The following is a 19945-nucleotide window of genomic DNA, read 5'->3' on the forward strand; positions in this document are numbered from 1 at the left end:
CTACCTCCTATTTTAGAACCAGCATCACCAACATATTTACTTCAGCAGCACAAAACAGACTAATGTTTTTGTTTTGTACGCTTTTATAGATGCTTTCAAAGACTTAAATCTGCCACATGATCATGGTGTATACTTGCTGGATTACAGGTGTTCCTTTGGTATCCCTATTAATATTGCTACACTGAGTCACTGTATGTGGTTTCTTCTACTTTCAAACCAGCCCTGCACTAAGCTAAATCTAGGCCTGTTTTAAATTAATGAGGATGAAGTAGTCACTAGGGGAAAGCATTTTCATTACTTTAAATAAATATGGGACACATTATTTTTTCAGAGTCTTTTCCTAACAAATGCCAGTGGCCTGTCAGTTCTGGAGATTTGTGCATTGAAGGACATGGGGGCATTTTATTACCAGTTTATTTCTGTCTCTCCTTCTGAAGCTCCTGCTGGTGCTTTGAATCATACAGGGTATGTTTCAAGGGTTGAATACATGAACTCCACTGTCACCCATGACTTTTAAAATAATTTTTAAAGCTAATAAATGTTAAGGGAAGAAAGCATTCAACTGGACAGAAATGTGTTTTCAAACTGTGAGTCTCTAAGCTGTGGTGTGGGAAAAAATGTCTTCCAAATAACTAGCTTTTTGTACTCTTGTTGATATCTGGTCAATGGAAAGCTAATGTGATTTTCCAATAGAGTGAGTAAACTATACTTATTTATAAGCAGCATTAGTCTATATATATAAATCTGTTAGGTTGGTTCAACCGGACAGGTAAACTCTAAACCCCCACAACGAAACTGCACCAAAATTGCCATGGCCCTAGGACAACCCACTCGGTACAAACTAATCCACTCACAATTACAAACAACACAACAACACACTCACAAAGTGGCAAAACAACTGAGCATGCGCACTGCCGCAAAGTCCCCAGCGCGCGCGCACACATGGCCGAACGGCCGAACGGCACTTCCCTCCCTCCCTCGCCCAGCACGAACACGTCGCCGCCACAAACACACACACACGCATCGCAACTTCCTCCCACCCCTTCCGGCCCTGAAACACTCCTTCCCTCCTCCAACGCAGCTCTGGTAAAACACGCCCCCTCCCTTCCCCGCAACACAACCAAACGCCGGTAACAACCCCTCCCCCCGCTAACTCACCACACCTCCCTTCCCCGCAACACACAAACACACACGCCGCTAACGCACACCTCCTCCCTTCCCCGCAACACAACCAAACGCCGGTAACAAACCCCCCTGCCTTCTACACAAACACACACGCCGCTAACTCACCACCCCTCCCTTCCCTGCAACACACAAACACACACGCCCCTAACACACACCCCCTCCCTTCCCCGCAACACAACCAAACGGCGGTAACAAACCCCCCTGCCTTCCCTGCAACACACAAACACACACGCCGCTAACACACACACCATCCCTTCCCCGCAACACAACCAAACGCCGGTAACAAACCCCCCTGCCTTCCACACAATCACACATGCTGCTAACTCACCACCCCTCCCTTCCCTGCAACACACAAACACACACGCCGCTAACGCACACCCCCTCCCTTCTCCGCAACACAACCAAACGCCGGTAACAAACACCCCTGCCTTCCACACAAACACACACGCCGCTAACTCACCACCCCTACCTTCTCCTTCTTACCTCCTCCTTCTTCTTCCCCAATCTCACCTCCTCCCCCTCCTTCTCCCTCCCCTCCCCTCTAGGCGAGAGAGGCTTCGTGCAAAGCTAGGCCCCGCACAAAGCCTCTGTTGCCTAAGCCGCGCCCCTGCCGCCCGCTTCCTTCTTGCCTTTTTGGACGACTCCGGCCAGAGGGAGGGACGACGGAAGAACAGGAAAAGAGGCGAGTGCTGGGAAGGGAAGGGAAGGGAAAGGCGGGGGGGGGGGGAAAGGAAGGGGAGGCTCCACAACACAACACAACGTCTCACAACAGAAGGAGTGACCATCACTCAAACAATTATGATTTTGTCATTTGCGAGATGTAGTTCCTGGGATTTACAGTTCATCTACAATCAAAGAGCATTCTGGACTCCACCAATGATGGAAATGAACCAAACTTGGCACACAGAACTCCCATGACCAACAGAAAGCACTGGAAAAGATTGGAGGGCATTGACCTTGAGTTTGGGAGTTGTAGTTCACCTATGAACACAGATGAAGTTTGGGGAAAATAGACCTTGACATTTGGGAGTTGTAGTCACTGGAATTCACAGTTCACCAACACTCAAAGAGCATCGTGAACCCCACCAATGACAGAATTAGGGCAAACATGCCACACTGAACCCCTATGGCCAACTATGGCCAAAATACTCAAGTTTACACACAAGCATAAAGAAGGGGGAGGAAGGAGGGTTGCCAGAGACAGAAAGAGAGAGGGAAAGAGGGGAAAGGAAGGAGTGTGAGAGAGAGAGAAAGAGGGAAAGAGAGAGAGAAAGAGGGGAAAGGAAGGAGTGTGAGAGAGAGAGAAAGAGGGAAAGAGAGAGAGAAAGAGGGGAAAGGAAGGAGTGTGAGAGAGAGAAAGAGGGAAAGAGAGAGAGAAAGAGGGGAAAGGAAGGAGTGTGAGGGAGAGAAAGAGGGAAAGAGAGAGAGAAAGAGGGGAAAGGAAGGAGTGTGAGAGAGAGAAAGAGGGAAAGAGAGAAGGAAAGAGGGGAAAGGAAGGAGTGTGAGAGAGAAAGAGGGAAAGAGAGAGAGAAAGAGGGGAAAGGAAGGAGTGAGAGAGAGAGAAAGAGGGAAAGAGAGAGAAAGAGGGGAAAGGAAGGAGTGAGAGAGAGAGAAAGAGGGAGAGAGAGAGAGAAAGAGGGGAAAGGAAGGAGTGTGAGAGAGAGAAAGGGGGAAAGAGAGAAAGAGGGGAAAGGAAGGAGTGTGTGAGAGAGAGAGAGGGAAAGAGAGCAAGGGAAGGAAGGAAGAGAGGCCAGGCAGAGACTTCAAAACTCTTACTAAAGGCCACAGCAACGCGTGGCAGGGCACAGCTAGTAAATAATAAATACCCACTTCTTAAGAATGATTCTCCTCACTGAAAAAAATTTTATTCTTAGTTTCTGCTGCATGGGGTTTTTTCTTTTCAAATGAGGGCAGAAATGTTTTGGAGGCTGTGGGGGAACCTCAAACAATGTTTTCAATACAGTAGCATTTTCTGTGTCTCTTATTTCTAGCTGAATCCTTTGTGTGAATTGGTTTATTATAGTGAAGCACAGCTGCCGCAAATATAGAACAGGGGCTTGAAGGTAAAGTAATGCCAAATACAGAAAATAGAGGTTAAGCTGGACATTGTCCCTAAAATCAAAACAATATCTAATTCCCAAAATGAACAGATTCTCGTGGATCTTGGATTGTCATATTCAAACTGTTCTTGGATAATGGACTTCTTGTCTGGACATTCCCAGAGGGTTAGATTAGGTAATCATACCTTTTCAGCTCTCACTCTCAACATTGGGATGCCATAGAATGTGTGTTGAGTCCTCTGCTTTATAATTTGTACATATGATTGCTCCATAGCAATATCATTACCAGATTTGTGGATGATACAACAGTGATGGGTTTTATGAGGCTGTTTTTATTGCTTGTACTGTTTTATCATTGCTTATGTAGTGTTTTTAACTATGACTTATGTTCAATTGGGATTGTATTATTTGAATTGTTTGTATTGGCATCATATCAGTGCCTGTTGTAAGTCGTCCTAAGCCTCCCCCTCGGGGATAGAGAAGTGACAGGGTAGAAATACCAGAAATAAATAAATAAATAAATAAATAAATAAATAAATAAATAAATTTATATCTGAAGGGGATGAGTCTGCCTATCAGGATAAGGTGGATCAGCTGCTCTCGTGGTGCAGGGACAACAATCTGGTTCTTAACATCAATAAGACCAAGGAGCACATAGTGGACTACAGAAAGAATAGATCAGAAATTCAACCCTTGGTCATAAATGGAGACCAAGTGGAGTAGGTGTCCAGTTTTAAGTCCTTGGGTGTCACTGTTAAGGAGGCATGTAAGACATATCTGTTTCTACAGGCCTTTGATCTTTGATATTGCTGTTTTTAAATTGTTTTTAAATTGTGTTCGATTTTAGCCTGTTCTTGTAAGCAGCTCTGAGCCCCAGGGGAGTGGCGGCATACAAATTCGAATAATAAATAAATAAATAAATAAATAAAGCAGCATTGGTTAAGAGGTCTCAGCGGAGATGGTTCTATCTAAGACATTTAAGTAACCAACAACTCAATTAAAAACTGCTAATGACTTTCTACCACTGTGCTATAGAGAGAGTGTGTCCTAACCCATTGCATCTGCACATGGTTTGGTAACTGCACAGTGGCAGATAAGAAGGCACTCCAAAGGGTCACCACTACTGCACAGAGAATCATTGGTTGCCCTCTCCCTTCTCTGGAAGAATTTTATAGATTCTGCAGCCTTATGAAAGCTCAGGACATTCTTAAATACCCATCTCACCTGGCAATTGTTATAAAAAAACACCTTATTATCACCTGGCAGATAGTACAGGGTGACAAAGACAAGGCCAAAAAGAATGAGAGATAGCTGTTATTCTAGAGCTGTAACTATACTGAACTCCATGGTTTTGCATTGACATGGCATTGGAGGCTGTAGGGTGGTGGGATGGTTGTGTTGCTTTGTGATGTGTGCTGGGAAAAGCATTTCATTTCATTGTACAATATACAATGACAGTAAAGTTATTCTATTCTGTTCCCTCCACAATGTGATATAAGGGATTGAGCAGTGACAGTGTTTAAGACTCAATCTGAACTGTATGAAGGGAACAAGGCAACACTTCTGTGAGCCCCAACAGGAAACAGATCTGTCAGTGGGATGTAAAACCACTCCCCCTGGTGTACTTCTGATACAGTTTACAATGGCTACTGCATTAAGTTATCATTAAAATATTTTTGAAAAATAATAAAATTCAGTCTTGGCATTTAAAAGACATTGCTTTCATCCTTTGATTTCTGAGTGGGTAAGTCACAACCATCCCCACAATGACAAACAAAGTTCAGACAAACACTTTTTATGCAGCAACACATCAAATAATATACCCACTCATTCATCAAGTGAGTGACAGCAATGAGTAAATATCAAAGGAATGAACACATACACGAGAAGCAGGAAACAGATTGTTGACAGTACGTTTGATATGGTACTGGCACTCCATCTATATTAATCATGAGTATAAACTTGTGATGTCCAGATACATATTAGAAATTCTGAATTTTACAGGCATGCAACCTACAACTATAGTGTTCTGCTAACACAGTTTTCAAGAGGTCTGGAATGCCTCCATATCCCATTGAGGCAATAAATAGGAACTGGAGGTTTGACATCACTAGATGTTCGGACAGGCATTTGGTTAATTCGGTGCAATGAATGTGATGATTAAAGGATTGGTAATATGGACGACAAAACTGGATCACGATTTTAGTCAGGAGATGCATTGGATTGTTATTGATGTACCAATATTGTGTATTATGTTTTTATGGTTTTAAATTGTATACTGTTGACTATTGTATTTGGTATTTTGTTGTAAACCACGTTGAGTCGCCAGCTAGGCTGAGAAATAGCGGTATACAAGTACAGTAAATAAATAAATAAAATAAATAGAACAATGGTTCCCACCTTTAGTTTCCATGTGCTTTGAACTTCAACTCCCAGAAGTTCCAGCCATCTTAATCAGTTGTAAGGAATTCTTGGAGATGAAGTCCAGAGCACCTGGAGGGCCAAAATTTGGGAACTACTGATGTAAAGGAATGGGCAACAGGCATCTAAACCATAAACACAATCTTAGTTACTTTTTCTTGTTTTCCTCTTCCATTTAATTTCTTCTTTCTTTCTCTCTCTTGCTGAATATGCACTGCTTTGTGAATTAGATTATGTTAAAATTAATAGATTTTTAAAAAGAAAGAGAAAAATAATTGTAAGTCAAGCATTTGAGACTGGTGGCCTCTGTCAATGGTGAGGTGAGTCCATTTGGGGCTGTATTCCAAACTTTCAAAGGTACCGAACCTCTTTTTGGGAGAGGAGATAGGTTCAGCACCTTGGATAGCTCATCCAAAGATTGAACTAAAACCCAGAGCATCATTCTTATCCTTTTGGCATGGAAACCAGTGGCTACCATTGAAATCGAGTTCAACCAAACATCTGAAATTACCGATAAATGACATTGAAGCGATCACCAGATTGTTTTCATGCAGACTGGCACAATTGCCTTCTAACAACAATAGCCAGAGTTAAAGATATAGTGACTGAAAAAGGATTTCTGTTTCACTAACAACAAAAGATTGTAGTTTAGATAGTGGATGTTATCTGATATCCCGGCAAGAAGAACAGTTCTTTGAAATCAAAAGAGTCTCTGAAACCAATTTCAGGTCTCTGAGTTGCAAATGAAAAAAATGTGTTAGTAATATTTAGGAATTGTTCTTTTACTACACACATACTCGCACACGCATTCCTTGTAATAAGAAGAGGTGTGTGTCTTGCTTGGGAATAATGACTAGATGGACAAAATTGTTCATTTTTTGTTGTCTGGCAGTTCTGCTGGTTTCACTACAAAAAGTAAATCACAGTTGTGTCTGGTGTGGGGGCATATGTGTCTTTAACTTGGTATTTTCCCATTTATTTACAACATCAGAGTACATTATTCATGCTGATTCAATTAATAGCATTTTATAATGTGAATAAAAGTCTAAGTCAGCATCTGAATATTAAATATTAGAACAGAAGAAGCAACAAAGGAACCACGATACAAAAAAAATATTACAGTGGTATACAAATAAATAATTTTTAAAAGACTGAATACAAGGGAGGGAGAAATCATTCCAATATGAGGGGAGCAATTCTACTGAATTTGCAGAATTTATAAATGCAGATGGGAAAATTGTTTCCAGGAATCGGAGACAACGCTGTTTTTTTCCCTACTGGAAAATCTGACAAAGTAGAAAAAGCCACTGGAATAACCTGCTAAATACTGGAGACACAGTGCCCAAAACATATTTTTATAATAACAAAATTTCTGTTTAGATTTCAAAGTCAGATGTCCTCACATCTCTTTTGATTATTCAGAGTAAAGCTACTGTGTACAAGAAGAGTCTCGTTTCATTTCTGAGTTAAGTATTATGGCTTTCCTGGCAGAGAGCCACAAGCAATTTAACGGACTTGTTTAATGTGCATGCGATGGGGAGGATATGCGAAAGAGTCCAGAAAACTTTTATCAAGTGTTGAGTGAAATAAATATCTATGCATAATTTAAACATTCATGTTGCTGCACATGCATATTAAAGATCTCATCTGTAGTTAGACCAGTTGTCAGCATTATCAGAAGAGTTTATTCCACCTTCTGAAATCAGTTAACACTGGATAACTTTGCTTTGCCAAAAGACCAGATTAGGGTTGGAAGTAAGGATCATCAGCTGTCTATCTCCGTAGTCCACTCAGAGTCACCCGTTGGGACATAGAACTACCTACCAGAATGTTAACAAGAGAAGAAGGCATTCAGTGATTGCTTCTTTGCCATTAGTATTGTGGCCGGCGGTATTCACCACAGAGATTACAAATTATATTTTCCTATGGGCTAGATCAGCTAGCAGTACTGGCTGCTGTTAATAGTTGCCTTTATCTTCCTGCTTAACATGTAGTTTGGGGATTTTCTCAACCATGGATCATTTTCTCTTCCTGAGTTAAAACTCTAGTCGTGATATTCTAATTAGGCCAAAATGGAGATGGGACTGAGACATTTTTAGTCCTTCAGGACTCTGAATTTGCTATTAGGAATCACTTTGGTTGATCTTATCAACATGGTGTATCCTGTTTTGTTATAGGTACATTACAGTGACAGACAAAATGGAAAAGAATGCATGACCTGTTTGACATTGTCTCCTGTGCAGATGACTTTCCATGGTATTGGAAGCACCACTGAAGACAGCCACGATCAGGTACAAATAGACTTAATTGGCTACTTGTTTCAAATTTTTTGGCTATTAGTTTCTACAAATTGTGCCAAAGAGAGCATTTCAATATCACAAATAGATATTTTAGGCATATAAAATAGTTGTTTTTAAAAATGTATGCAGAAATTAGGCAAAAGAGATTATTTGCTATTATTTTATTATTATTATTTGACGTAAAAGCCAGAGCATCTTACTACTTTTTTGTATTAAAATCCAGTATTAAGATTATTTGTTGTTTTGACACATAGTAGTGAGCATTTCAGATCTAATACTTCATATGCTGGCTGAGTAGTTTGTAGCCCTTATACCACTTCAGAATTGCCTAAGGATTCTTGTACTCTCTGGAAACCATAGACTTCCAAAATAAAATAGGCCAGGTATTTACCCTAAAGGTATCAGATCCTGTTGAATCTTGAAAGCTAACAAGAATCAGTCATTGTTATAATTAGATATTAGAACACCCAGAATGAAAGTTGTGAACTTTAGGAAGAAGGAACTGGCAGAACCACCTTTAAGTATTCCTTGCCTAAGAAAACCTTATAAAGTCCATGGAGTCTCCATATATCAACAGGAGGCCTGAAGATGTTCCTTTCAACTCACATTTAATCTGAATCCACAGTGACGACTAATTAATCGTATTTGAACACCTAAATATTACATTTATATTAAAAGATGCATAAGTCAGTAAAAAAAAGTAAAGCTTTTCCCTTGACATTGAGTCTAATCATGTCTGATTCTGCGGTGTGCTCATCTCCATTTCTAATCCGAAGAGCTGCCGTTGCCCATAGACACCTCCAAGGTCATGTAGCTGCATGGAGCACTGTTAGCTTTCCACCGAAGAGGTACCTATTGATCTACTCACATTTGCATGTTTTCAAACTGATAGGTTGGCAAAAGCTGGGGCTAACAGCAGGAACTCACACCGCTCCCAGGATTTGAAGTGCCGACCTTTCGGTCAGCAAGTTCAGCAGGTCAGTGGTTTAACCCACTGTGTCACCGGGGGCTCCGCATAAGTCAGTACAAGAAGCAAATATATAGAAGTATAAATCAGTGGAAGAAGAAAAGGATTACTGAAAAACTGAAGGTTTAGATAAATCAAAGATAAATTTTGATTGAAAAACATATTTCCGGAGAATAAATTATGCATTTTACATTTATTATGTCCTTCCCTTCCCCTTTGGTACTTTATTTATGCATTTTCTCATATGTAGAACTCTCTGCACCTATTGAGCCATTTAATAACCTTTGAGTCTTGAATTATTTTAGTTGCCTTTACTCTGGACAAAGTTCATCTCCTTTCAGCTTTTCATCATAAGATAGTTGTTTTGGCTATTAATCATTCTGGTTGCTCCCACCACATATGAAAAAGAATATTCCAGAGATAGTAAGGAATACAAATCTCTAGACCAAGAAAGCATCCACATTTGAATCTCTTTGTGTAGTTTTATGTTATATAACATCTCTACATCAGCTTAATCTGAGGCAGCTCGTTATAAAATGGCATTGTGATTCATTTGCAAGTTCTTTCTTAATCATGCCTAATATTTTGGTTCTTTTACAACCATTCACACTGAGGTCATTTTTAGACCTCTTGATGCATAAATTATGCTGGTTTATGCTTTAAGAAATTTTTATGGCCTTCTGACATCTCATGGCATTTTGCTGATCTACCAGTGTTCAGAATGGTAGCTCCATCATGCTAACTACAGTGATAAATACAGGATATATATCTAAGATATTGTTAACTCACCAGAAAATTTTTCAATGACACTTTTGGCTGTCAAATTGTAAGCTGCAGATTTAAGGAATTTCACCTTTCACCATGCAAAATCTAGCCTTTAGTCATTATGTTTCAGTTATGATAGTCATCCAGTATGTTTTACATATGCCTAGCAGATTACAGTCTGTTATTTCTGATTGCCAGCCCTGTTCCTGGTACGGTTATATATAAACCATAATACACCAACCCTGTTCTTGTTCTTTGTCTTCTGTTTCATATTAAGTTAATTTCTCTATTGCTTCATGTATAGGAAATATATGACAGCGTATTTGCATTTCATTGGGAACAGCTAAGCTTTCTCTGGCACGAAGCATACCAAAACTATCCATTTGTATAGAATTTAATATCTCTTCTGCACCAGTGCATTATTAATTACATCCCATATGCATTTAGAATGTAAATCAAGGGGTTTAGAGTTAGACTGCAGGGGAGGTAATGCTACCAATCCATAAGTCTTTCCTGTATCATCGTAAGAGCTAGGTAAACCCAATGCATATGTACAACATCCATCGCACTGTCCTTTCTGTCAACAGTTAGTAATGTGAGGTGCAAGTAGGAAAATATACAGCATGATGAAGTTTGTCGTTCCTTATGTGGAATGAGGAAGAAAGTATAGGAGGCATTGGAGGGCAGTAGCTCTGCATTTCTCAAAACATCAGCTGAATGTGTATGCATCAAGAGTTTGGGATTTTAAGACATATTTTTGTAATGTATTCACTTCCTAAAAATTATGGTAGGGGTGAATGATTATTACTAAATCTCCATGGTTTTTTTTTTAATTTGGTGTTCAAAATGAGCAAGGAATGCTTCATCCTAATTTAAAGTAGAATCCTCATTTGCACATTTAGCCACTTTGATTGGGAGTTACTTAACTTCTCTCAAAGGATTGACTGAAAACTATTTTTATAAGATCCATCTCTAGTGTCTGGTTTTACCACAAAGTTTTAACCTAGATGGGAGAATGCTGTCTGGAAGAAAACATGTTAGTTCACCAAGTAAGAGAACAGTCACAGAATTAGGTCTTTCTTAGCCCCTGTAGATTATCCCTGTAGATAATTAGGTCTTTCTTAGCCCCTGTAAATTATCCCTGTAGATAATTTATCCCTGTAGCCAACTGGCATCCCAAGTGACACATATAAAAAAACACTCTAAGCTATTGAAGGTATCCAGGCCTGCAGTTAAAAGATAGATTCAAGAGTACCTACACAGGTTGTACAATTGATACAGCGATATATTAATTATATTATCATTAATTGTGAGCAACGCTGCCAGAGTTGGCTATCTTTTTCAGTGGAGCATTTTGCAATAAAAACAAACTCTGGGGATGACATATGTTTAACAGTTGCAAAAACATATTTTTAAATCATTAGATGAACCAGTTATATTAAAACTTCATGAGAAAATATCACTAAGATAATATTACTAGAATTTTGTTTTTGTTTTTTAAATGTTGCCTAGTTTATTAAATAGAGCTCCAATCTGAGATGTTATAGGATTGATCATGGTTGCCCAGTATCAGTCTTCATTATTGCTGAGTTTTGATCAAGCTTATTTTGTTATCCATAAAACAATAAAGATACAGGCATCCATTAAATGATTCTTATTGGGATAAGGATGGTTACCTGTTAGGATCACAACCTATTGAGGATTATGGATTATGACCTGTTAGGATTATAACCTATTGGGTAGCAGAGTTATGGAAGTGTTCCTTTAGTTTAATGAGTAATGGATAATTGCTGGGCTCATAAATAACTTGTTTCTATTCAGTGCTCTCAGCAAAAATTTAAATAGACTTCTTTTTAAAAAAGAATGTTTGTTTACTCATAACTTCATATATTTAAATATACAAGCACATTTCTTGTTAGGTTAAACTTTTAAAACTTTTCAGTTTGTATCTTTCACTTATTGTCTTTTTCAATCTCTTCAGAAAACTATATTGCTCTGTACAGTTCTCTTTCATAAGAGTCTATTTTCAAAGAATTTATGCATCAACAGTTTTCTAACTTCCTACACTGATATCTGACTGAAAAACAGATTTCTGTACTCAAGCTGACTCAAGGCTTAACTGTATTCTAACTTCTAACATTGGCTTCTGTATTCTAACTGACTCAAGCCTTAACTGTCATTCCTCAACTGTCAACATGTTTGAAATCATTCCAAACAGTCACATGATCTGCAGCCCCTCTCACTGTTTCAAGTACATAGAGCTAAAGAAACTGCAAACTAAAGAAGACATACACTTCAGGAAATAAAACAACACCTTATTAAACAGGCATAACATTAAATACAGGAGGCTTGAGAAGGTTGTTATCTTCAACCGTTCTAATCATGCCAGGTATTTTGCCCCTCAGAAACCACAGCAGCTGATCTGAATTGTTGGGACCTACTGGCAATAGAAGCAGTTGTGCAGGGACAGATGATCCTGATTCATTATGATGCTGAGATACCTAGTTAAAGCAAATATCAATGATCCCTGCATAAAACATTTGAAATAGTCTAAAGGATTTCAGCTCAATTCGAAGTCTTGGCTTTAACCTAGAATCCCTTAGAGGCTTGAGCACAGATTACTTAAAGGATCACATAACTGGTCATTCCACAGATATATAAACCTGGTCATTCCACAGATATATAAACCCTTTTGCCTAGTCCCAACAGACCTCACTACCTCTGAGGATACTTGCCAAAGTGCAGGTGAAACGTCAGGAGAGAATGCCTCTAGAACATGGCCATACAGCCCGAAAAAAACCGACAACAAACCAGATCACATATCTCTCTGTTTCAGAGTTAATTTCAACTAATAAACTAAAACTGTCACAAAAGTTGTTGTGGGTAGCTGGCAGAACATGGGTTACCATGCCACTAACACCTCAGTTATAGAATTTGCCCCAAAAGAAAGTAAGGAAGAATGTTTTCTCTTCCTGAAATGGCAAAAACATTGTAATGCCACAAGGGTTTTTAAAGTCAATTTTATTGACACTCTTGTGTTTATTTTAAATGTTATTCTGTGTTGGTTTTAAATGTTATATTATGTGGGGTTTTTAATTGTCTTGATCAAATACGTTTGACATTGTGAATTGCAGAGAAACTGTGGTGTGTGAAATTGCAGAGACACTGTGTGCTGTAAAAATAAATAAAATTTATTTTTAATCCAATAATTATTTTTTTCAGCCTTGATTCTTTAAGAGCTCATCAGAAAATAACCTGGCTAAAAAGTGAAATGATTGATTTTATGCTTTTCTTCTAGAAACTGAAACCATAAAAGTTGGAACAGCCCTTGCACTTTTTAATATCTTCAGGAAAGATAGAAATAGTAGAAGTTGAGAGGATGATTTGTTTGTTTACTGGATTCTGCAGTTTTGAAGCGAAGGGAGATTTCAGCAAGGTTCAAAGACAGCAATGCTGTAGCTGCCAAACCCCTATAATTTGTGATTGATCTTTTCTTCTATACATCTAATCTATTGAAAGGAATATTCTCCATTTAATTTCATTATTATCCACTTCCCTCCTTCCTGGAAATTTATGTTTTCTTACTGCCAACGAGTCTCCAGGATGTTGACATGGCTGTACACACAAGAGATGACTGGGCATACTGGTTGAGCAATTCTGGAAACTGTGGACCAAAAAAGGAACTTTTTCAGGTTCAGCAAATAGTTTAAGTAAATTGTGGACCAAATTCAATTCTGCAGCTAACTGATCTGATCTCCGAGTTTAACCAGTTTTTCCTTTGCTCTGAGAAATTGCTCAATTTTAGAATTATATAAATCTGTTCCACCCAGAAAAACACATGTATCATTTCCTTGATCATTTTGCATTCCTAACAATAGTTTGGTTTTTGCCATGTAAGAAATAATTGTTATCTTGCCAAGAAGCTATTTGTCATACAGTTTTTTTTCTCCCACTTGTCACTCAATGAAATTTTATGATCCCATATGATGGGTTTAACCTGGATAAACAAGACTGCATAGTATCTGAATTATACAATCATTTTGCATATACTGGGTCTAGTTATTGTGATGTAGACAAGTTTCAAAGCCACACTTTGTTGTAAATTTTATCTACTCAGATTTTAAGATCATTGTGAGAGACCCATTTCTTGATCCCATTGCTTTTATGGGCATGTCTGGTCAGGATGCCTTTTTTGGTGCCTACTCTCAGATTCTGGAATTTTCTTCCATGAACAAAAAGTTGAATACCTTTCTGTGGTTCTTTTTCCAGCAAATAGATCCTTGTCATGTAAGCTAGAGAGCTGTTTTGGAAGAAATAGATTATCTGGTTGGTTACTAGCTAAGACTTTTTTTATTATGCTCTGAGTTACACTTAAGACTCCTTGTTTACTTTTCATTCATTTTTAATTTGTTTATCTGGTATTTTTGTCAAAATCATGTTTTAGTCCATATTTTTTTTAAAATTTGACATCTTAAACACTTTTATGACCGAAATGTAGAATACTGGTGAAAAAATAAAATAAGCTTCAGACTGTAGTAATACTAAAACTTTATACTCTGGCCAGACCTTCCCACATTATAATGCTGCAATGCAAATAAATCAAAGTGCACACATCCTAGTTAATGGCATCCTTTAATTGATATCTGAAAGTTAAGAAAGAATAACTTAAAAATTAACTTTAAATAAGTTTATTTTCATTGTAGACTGGTTTTAGATTTTACGAACAGGTGGTCTGCAGACATCAGTTAATAACACTTAAAAACACATCCCATTCTTTCTATATTTCCCATTTGTTACATAGGCTCAACATCCTGTATTTTATTGCCTGCTTTGAGAATCCCTTATAAATTCACCTTGTAACTTCTTCAAAAATTGTATTTGTTATCTTTGCTATTATTAATGCCATGTGTATAGGATTTTGTAATTACTATCTTCTGGTCAAATACAATTGGCAATGCAAATTAGAATGCACGTATATATGTATGTATATGAAATGGCAAACAAAGTCTACCTGATATTCCAGCAGTAATAGAACCTTAGAGACCAAGTGCTAATAGAACTTAGAAAGTCCTTGTTTGGACTACAGTTTCTAGCATAGTTAATCAGTGATGGTGATTGTAAAATTCTGTAGAGTTACAGAGTGACAAAGAATATTTACCAAGTTTACCAAACATTTTTTCCAACTAAGTAATTTTACATGGTACTTTTCTCGTAAGATGAAATTCCACCTAGACAGAAGGAAAATCCCTGAGTGATTCAAAACAGGAAAAACTCTTCTTTCCTTGTCATTCTGACATAGAGGAAGAACTGAGATTGCTAAGGGAAGGGTAGTTTGAGCACAAGTTGTTCTACTGTTTCTAATACCTGGTTATTAGAGAAGTTGCTAAGAGATGTCTCATGCCAACATAATTTAGAGCCTCATAATTTAGCCTGATGTTTAAAATTAAACTGGGGGTGAATGGCCTCACTGCAGGAGAAGCAGGCAGATGGCTTAAAGCCATCAGCTTCTCCTCCAAACCAGGCCCCTCCTGTTTTGTGCTGTCAGAGTTTTTGCAAAGTCCAGCTGCTTGCTCACCGCTAACACTGTTACCACAACCAAATAGTTAGCCATTCATTAAAGCAATGTCCCATTCCTTGGTTTTGTTGCCTAAAATTATAATACAGCAGCAGCAGCAACTGACAGAGTGTTTTACTCTCCCCCCCCCCATACAAATAGTATGTGCTTCCAAGCCATATATCCCCATACATCGCAAATAAGTGAGGTGTTAAAGGAGTACAACAACCGTCTGTGTTTTTATGTGCTGTTGTTTATTTCTATGTGTTTCCCTGGGTATATCTACCTTGACCTCTTATCCCAGGGAAGATCCACATTGCATTAGCTAGATCGATCCTTGAATGGTTTACATAGCTGCAGAAGTGGGAAGGAGTCTTCACTACCCAGTGGTGATGAACGCAGTTCAGCACTTCTGGATGTCCACCCTTCTTATCCCCTCCCATTCCCCTTGTTGTAGCAGTATCCAGGTACATCATGGTCCTACTGATTGGTTGCTGCCTGGAGTGACATCGTTCAGGGAGCCAGAATAATAGGAGAGGGAAGAGAGGAGGTATTGCCCCCTCTTATCTCTCTTCGCTTCTCTGATCTCTTTGTCATTCTAGCCAACTTCACTTCAGGCGGCAAGCAACTAGCAGCACCCTTGTCGCATCTGGAGACTGCTACAACAAGGATAACAGAAGGGAATGGTGAGTACCATTCTGTGTCCCTGGGCTGCCTGAGCCCAGAAAACATAGAACAGACATGTAAACAATTGCCACTGGTCCCACTGTGTACTTGCAGTTGCTTCAAATTCTGCCCCCAATTCTGTGTGTCGTGGTCGCATTAAGTGGCTTTGCACTGTATTAAAGTAGTACAGTTATGTGTGTAGTTTGACTTCCATAGAGCTGATCCGAGCACCCTTCACGCTAAGGGATTAGTGTAGAATATGTGCCCCCTATTGCAGGTCTTCCATATGGCAGTGCAGTCCTTTTTGTGAATCTTATGAGGACACAAACTTTGACTACATGTGTTGCAACGGCTAGCTAAATTCAGCCATCAACTCAGCGTACAATATCATAAAAGAAAGATAAATTGCATCCTAAAGATTATTAAGAATAGGACTAATCACATCATCAGCATTATGAGGTCTTTAGCTGATATAATAAATTTACTTTTGGAATGATGTAGTTTCCATTTCTTAGTAAAGAAAAAGAGTATCATGAGCCAAGAAAAAGTATCCAAGATTTTGTCATATTTATATTTGGAGTTCATGGATAAATCAGAACTTCCACCTGCTGTATTATTATATTTACTGACTCACATAATATACCTTCAAAACATTTTCAATATCTGTAACATCGGTCAACACACATTTTGGTGCCTTATATGTTACACCTGTTTTGGGGTTTATTTGACCTACTGATTCCAGAAATGGCAGCAGTTTTCCCCTATCAGCTCTAGTTTCTGAGATACATAACATGTGCCATATACCACTCTTCATCTCACCCATAAGAAATCTTGATAACACACTAAGAACCTAGAGCTGATGCAGTCTCTGCAATATTCTGAATCAGCATCCCTAATAACACCAGGAACAGGCCTAAAAACCAAGACACCAAGAATTATTTTTGTTGGGCTGTGTAATCTACCATGATACTTCATTGTGCAATATACAGTGATAGGAAAGTCTGAAATCCCAAAATGAATTATGCAATTGCCTTGTTCTGTTTGTTCATATGAGAAGAAAATAGAGCGCAAACCAGTTTCCATTTTTTCTAATTGTTAGGAAATGTATTTGTTGCTATTTAGGCTCCCCTCTCTTTTTCTTAGTTATGTGGACTACATGGAAAGATATTTTAATACTTTTTCCTATGTAATTTTCCCCCTTTACTGGGTATTATGTTGTTTAAAACTTTTTCTTAGGAACAGAAACATTTTGCTTTCAAAACTTTTAGTTTTTTTCTAGTTTTATTTATGGTGGTGGGTTGGATCACACATGCAAAACAGCTGACTTTTCCCTCCCATATTTTTCTTGTACAAATAGCATCTGTAGCCATTTTTTGTAATCATGGCAGCTAAAATAAAAGTGGCACAGCGTTTGTCAAAAGAGCAATAGGGTGTATCTGTATATGGTTATGTACAGTTGGAATTTTGTGTATACAGCCTCACACACTGTCACTGTAAGATAACGATAAAGGTTTCCCCTGACATTAAGTCTAGTTGTGTCCGACTCTTAGGGGTGGTACTCATCTCCATTTCTAAGCCGAAGAGCCGACGTTGTCCGTAGACACCTCTAAGGTCATGTGGCCTGTATGACTGCATGAAGTGCCATTACCTTCCCACAGAAGCGATACCAATTGCTCCACTAACATTTGCATGTTTTTGAACCACTAGGTTAGCAGAAGCTGGGTCTAACAGCAGGAGCTCACCCCGCTCCCCAGATTTCAACCGTCAACCTTTGGGTCAGCAGCTCAGCAGTTTAATCTGCTGCGCTAGCCAGGTGCCCTACTGTGACTGTAGAATTTTGCAAACCAGTGACATGTATTTTCACTGCTTCTCTCATTAGTTCTTCCTTCTCAAGAAAGAGCAGCAAATCTTCAGAAGTGTATAATTTAAAATGCTGTATTTGAGGGAAAGTTTGCAGATGACAGTCATAGCACCGATTGTATCTTGTGATATAATTACAGTGTGGCTAAAGATAGGAGGCAAGCTTCTGGAAAAGAATGATAAGGAAGTGGTCTGCAAACACTTAGAAACAAATGCGGTCATCGCTAACAGTCAACACGGATTTATCAAAAACAATGGCATGCCAGACTAATCTGATCTCTTTTTTCGATAGAGTTACAAGCTGAGTAGATGCGGGGAATGCCGTGGATTTCAGTAAGGCCTTTGACAAGGTCCCCCATGACCTTCAGGCAAACAAACTAGTCCAATGTGGGCTAGACAAAACTATGGTTAGGTGGATCTGTAATTGGTTAAATGGACGAACCCAGAGGGTGCTCACCAATGCTTCCTCTTCATCCTGGAAAGAAGTGACAAGCGGAGTGCCGCAGGGTTCCATCCTGGTCCTGGTCCTGTTCAACATCTTTATTAATGACTTAGATGAAAGGTTAGAAGGTGTGATCATCAAGTTTGCAGACGACACCAAATTGGGAGGGATAGCCAATACTCAGAGGACAGGAACAGAATTCAAAATGATCTTGACCGGTTAGAGAGATGGGCCAAAACTAACAAAATGAAGTTCAACAGTGACAATTGCAAGATACTCCACTTAGGCAGAAAAAATGAAATGCAAAGATACAGAATGGGGGATGCCTGGCTCGAGAGCAGTACGTGTGAAAAAGATCTTGGGGTCCTTGTGGACAACAACTTAAACATGAGCCAACAATGTGATGCGGCAGCAAAAAAAGCCAATGGGATTTTGGCCTGTATCAATAGGAGTATAGTGTCTAGGTCGAGGGAAGACATGCTACCCCTCTATTCTGCCTTTGTTAGACCACACCTGGAATATTGTGTCCAATTCTGGGCACCACAACTGAAAGGAGATATTGACAAGCTGGAAAGTGTCCAGAGGAGGGTGGCTAAAATGATCAAGGGTTTGGAGAACAAGCCCTATGAGGAGCGGTTTAAAGAGCTGGGCCTGTTTAGCCTGAAGAAGAGAAGACTGAGAGGAGACATGATAGCCATGTATAAATATGTGAGAGGATGTCATAGGGAAGAGGGAGCACGCTTGTTTTCCGCTGCCCTGGAGACTAGGACGCGAAACAATGGCTTCAAACTACAAGAAAGGAGATTCCATATCAACATTAGGAAGAGCTTCCTGACTGTGAGAGCTGTTCAGCAGTGGAACTCTATGCCCTGGAATGTGGTGGAGGCTCCTTCTTTGGAAGCTTTTAAGCAGAGGCTGGATGGCCATCTGTCAGGGATGCTTTGAATGCAATTTCCTGCTTCTTGGCAGGGGTTGGACTGGATGGCCCATGAAGTCTCATCCAACTCTATGATTCTATGATTCTAAGGCAGTGTCTAAAGGTCCATCTACACTGTTAAACTAATTCAGTTTGACACTATTTTAACTGTCATGGTTCAATGCTATGGAATCCTAGGATTTGTTGTTCAGTGAAACACATAAATGACAACATAATTTTATAATATAATAAACTTGTTGGACCCAGACCCCAGACTCTGTTGCTTTTGTTATGACATTTATCCCTTGAGAAATTGTTAAGAGTGTTTCTGATATCTTCTCTTGATCACTTCCGGTAAGGTAGACTCCTCAACCTTGAAATTGGCTCTAACACGGAACAGCTGACAGAAAAAGATTTTATATTATAGATATCATTAGATCAGCTTTTAGGTATTGCTCCTGTGATCCTAAAATAGTCTTTGCATCAGAAATGATTCACTGCTCAGGCTTTGAATCCAATACTCAAATGCATTAATAATTTGTCCTTGAAGATTCTCAGAGCAATTTTGTATGCATAATATTTCTGAAGATCGGCTTTTTAAAATACATTACAGCACGCACCAGTGTTTAGCCCAAGTTATTCTTTGGCAACTTCAACACCTGTTGAAGTGCGATGTCAAGCCAGATTTCATGTGGTTAGAGATGCTGCTTCTGGAACTTCTAGTATATTCTGGTGAAGATTGCAACAAGGAGAAGGAATCTCCTGGTTCTTTGTGATCCTAAGAGGAAATTTTAACCCTTTTAATAGAG

The 19945-nt window shown here is 39.0% G+C and overlaps 1 protein-coding gene across 6 annotated transcripts in view; it reads left to right on the forward strand.

Annotated features, from left to right (window-relative positions):
- Positions 1 to 19945, forward strand: part of STAU2 (staufen double-stranded RNA binding protein 2) — a 194250-nt gene that overhangs the window by 97606 nt on the left and 76699 nt on the right. For 4 of the 6 annotated variants that reach the window (XM_060775483.2, XM_060775488.2, XM_060775485.2 and 1 more), the window contains exon 13: positions 7844 to 7957. The exons of 1 other annotated variant lie outside the window; for it this stretch is intronic. In XM_060775483.2, the coding sequence (XP_060631466.2) occupies positions 7844 to 7957 (114 nt within the window). Of the gene's footprint in view, positions 1 to 7843; positions 7958 to 8858; positions 9029 to 19945 lie in introns of those variants that run through there. One more of the 6 variants, XM_060775487.2, reaches the window with a different exon arrangement.

Source organism: Anolis sagrei, chromosome 4, assembly GCF_037176765.1.
Source record: "Anolis sagrei isolate rAnoSag1 chromosome 4, rAnoSag1.mat, whole genome shotgun sequence".
Lineage (NCBI taxonomy): Eukaryota > Metazoa > Chordata > Lepidosauria > Squamata > Dactyloidae > Anolis > Anolis sagrei.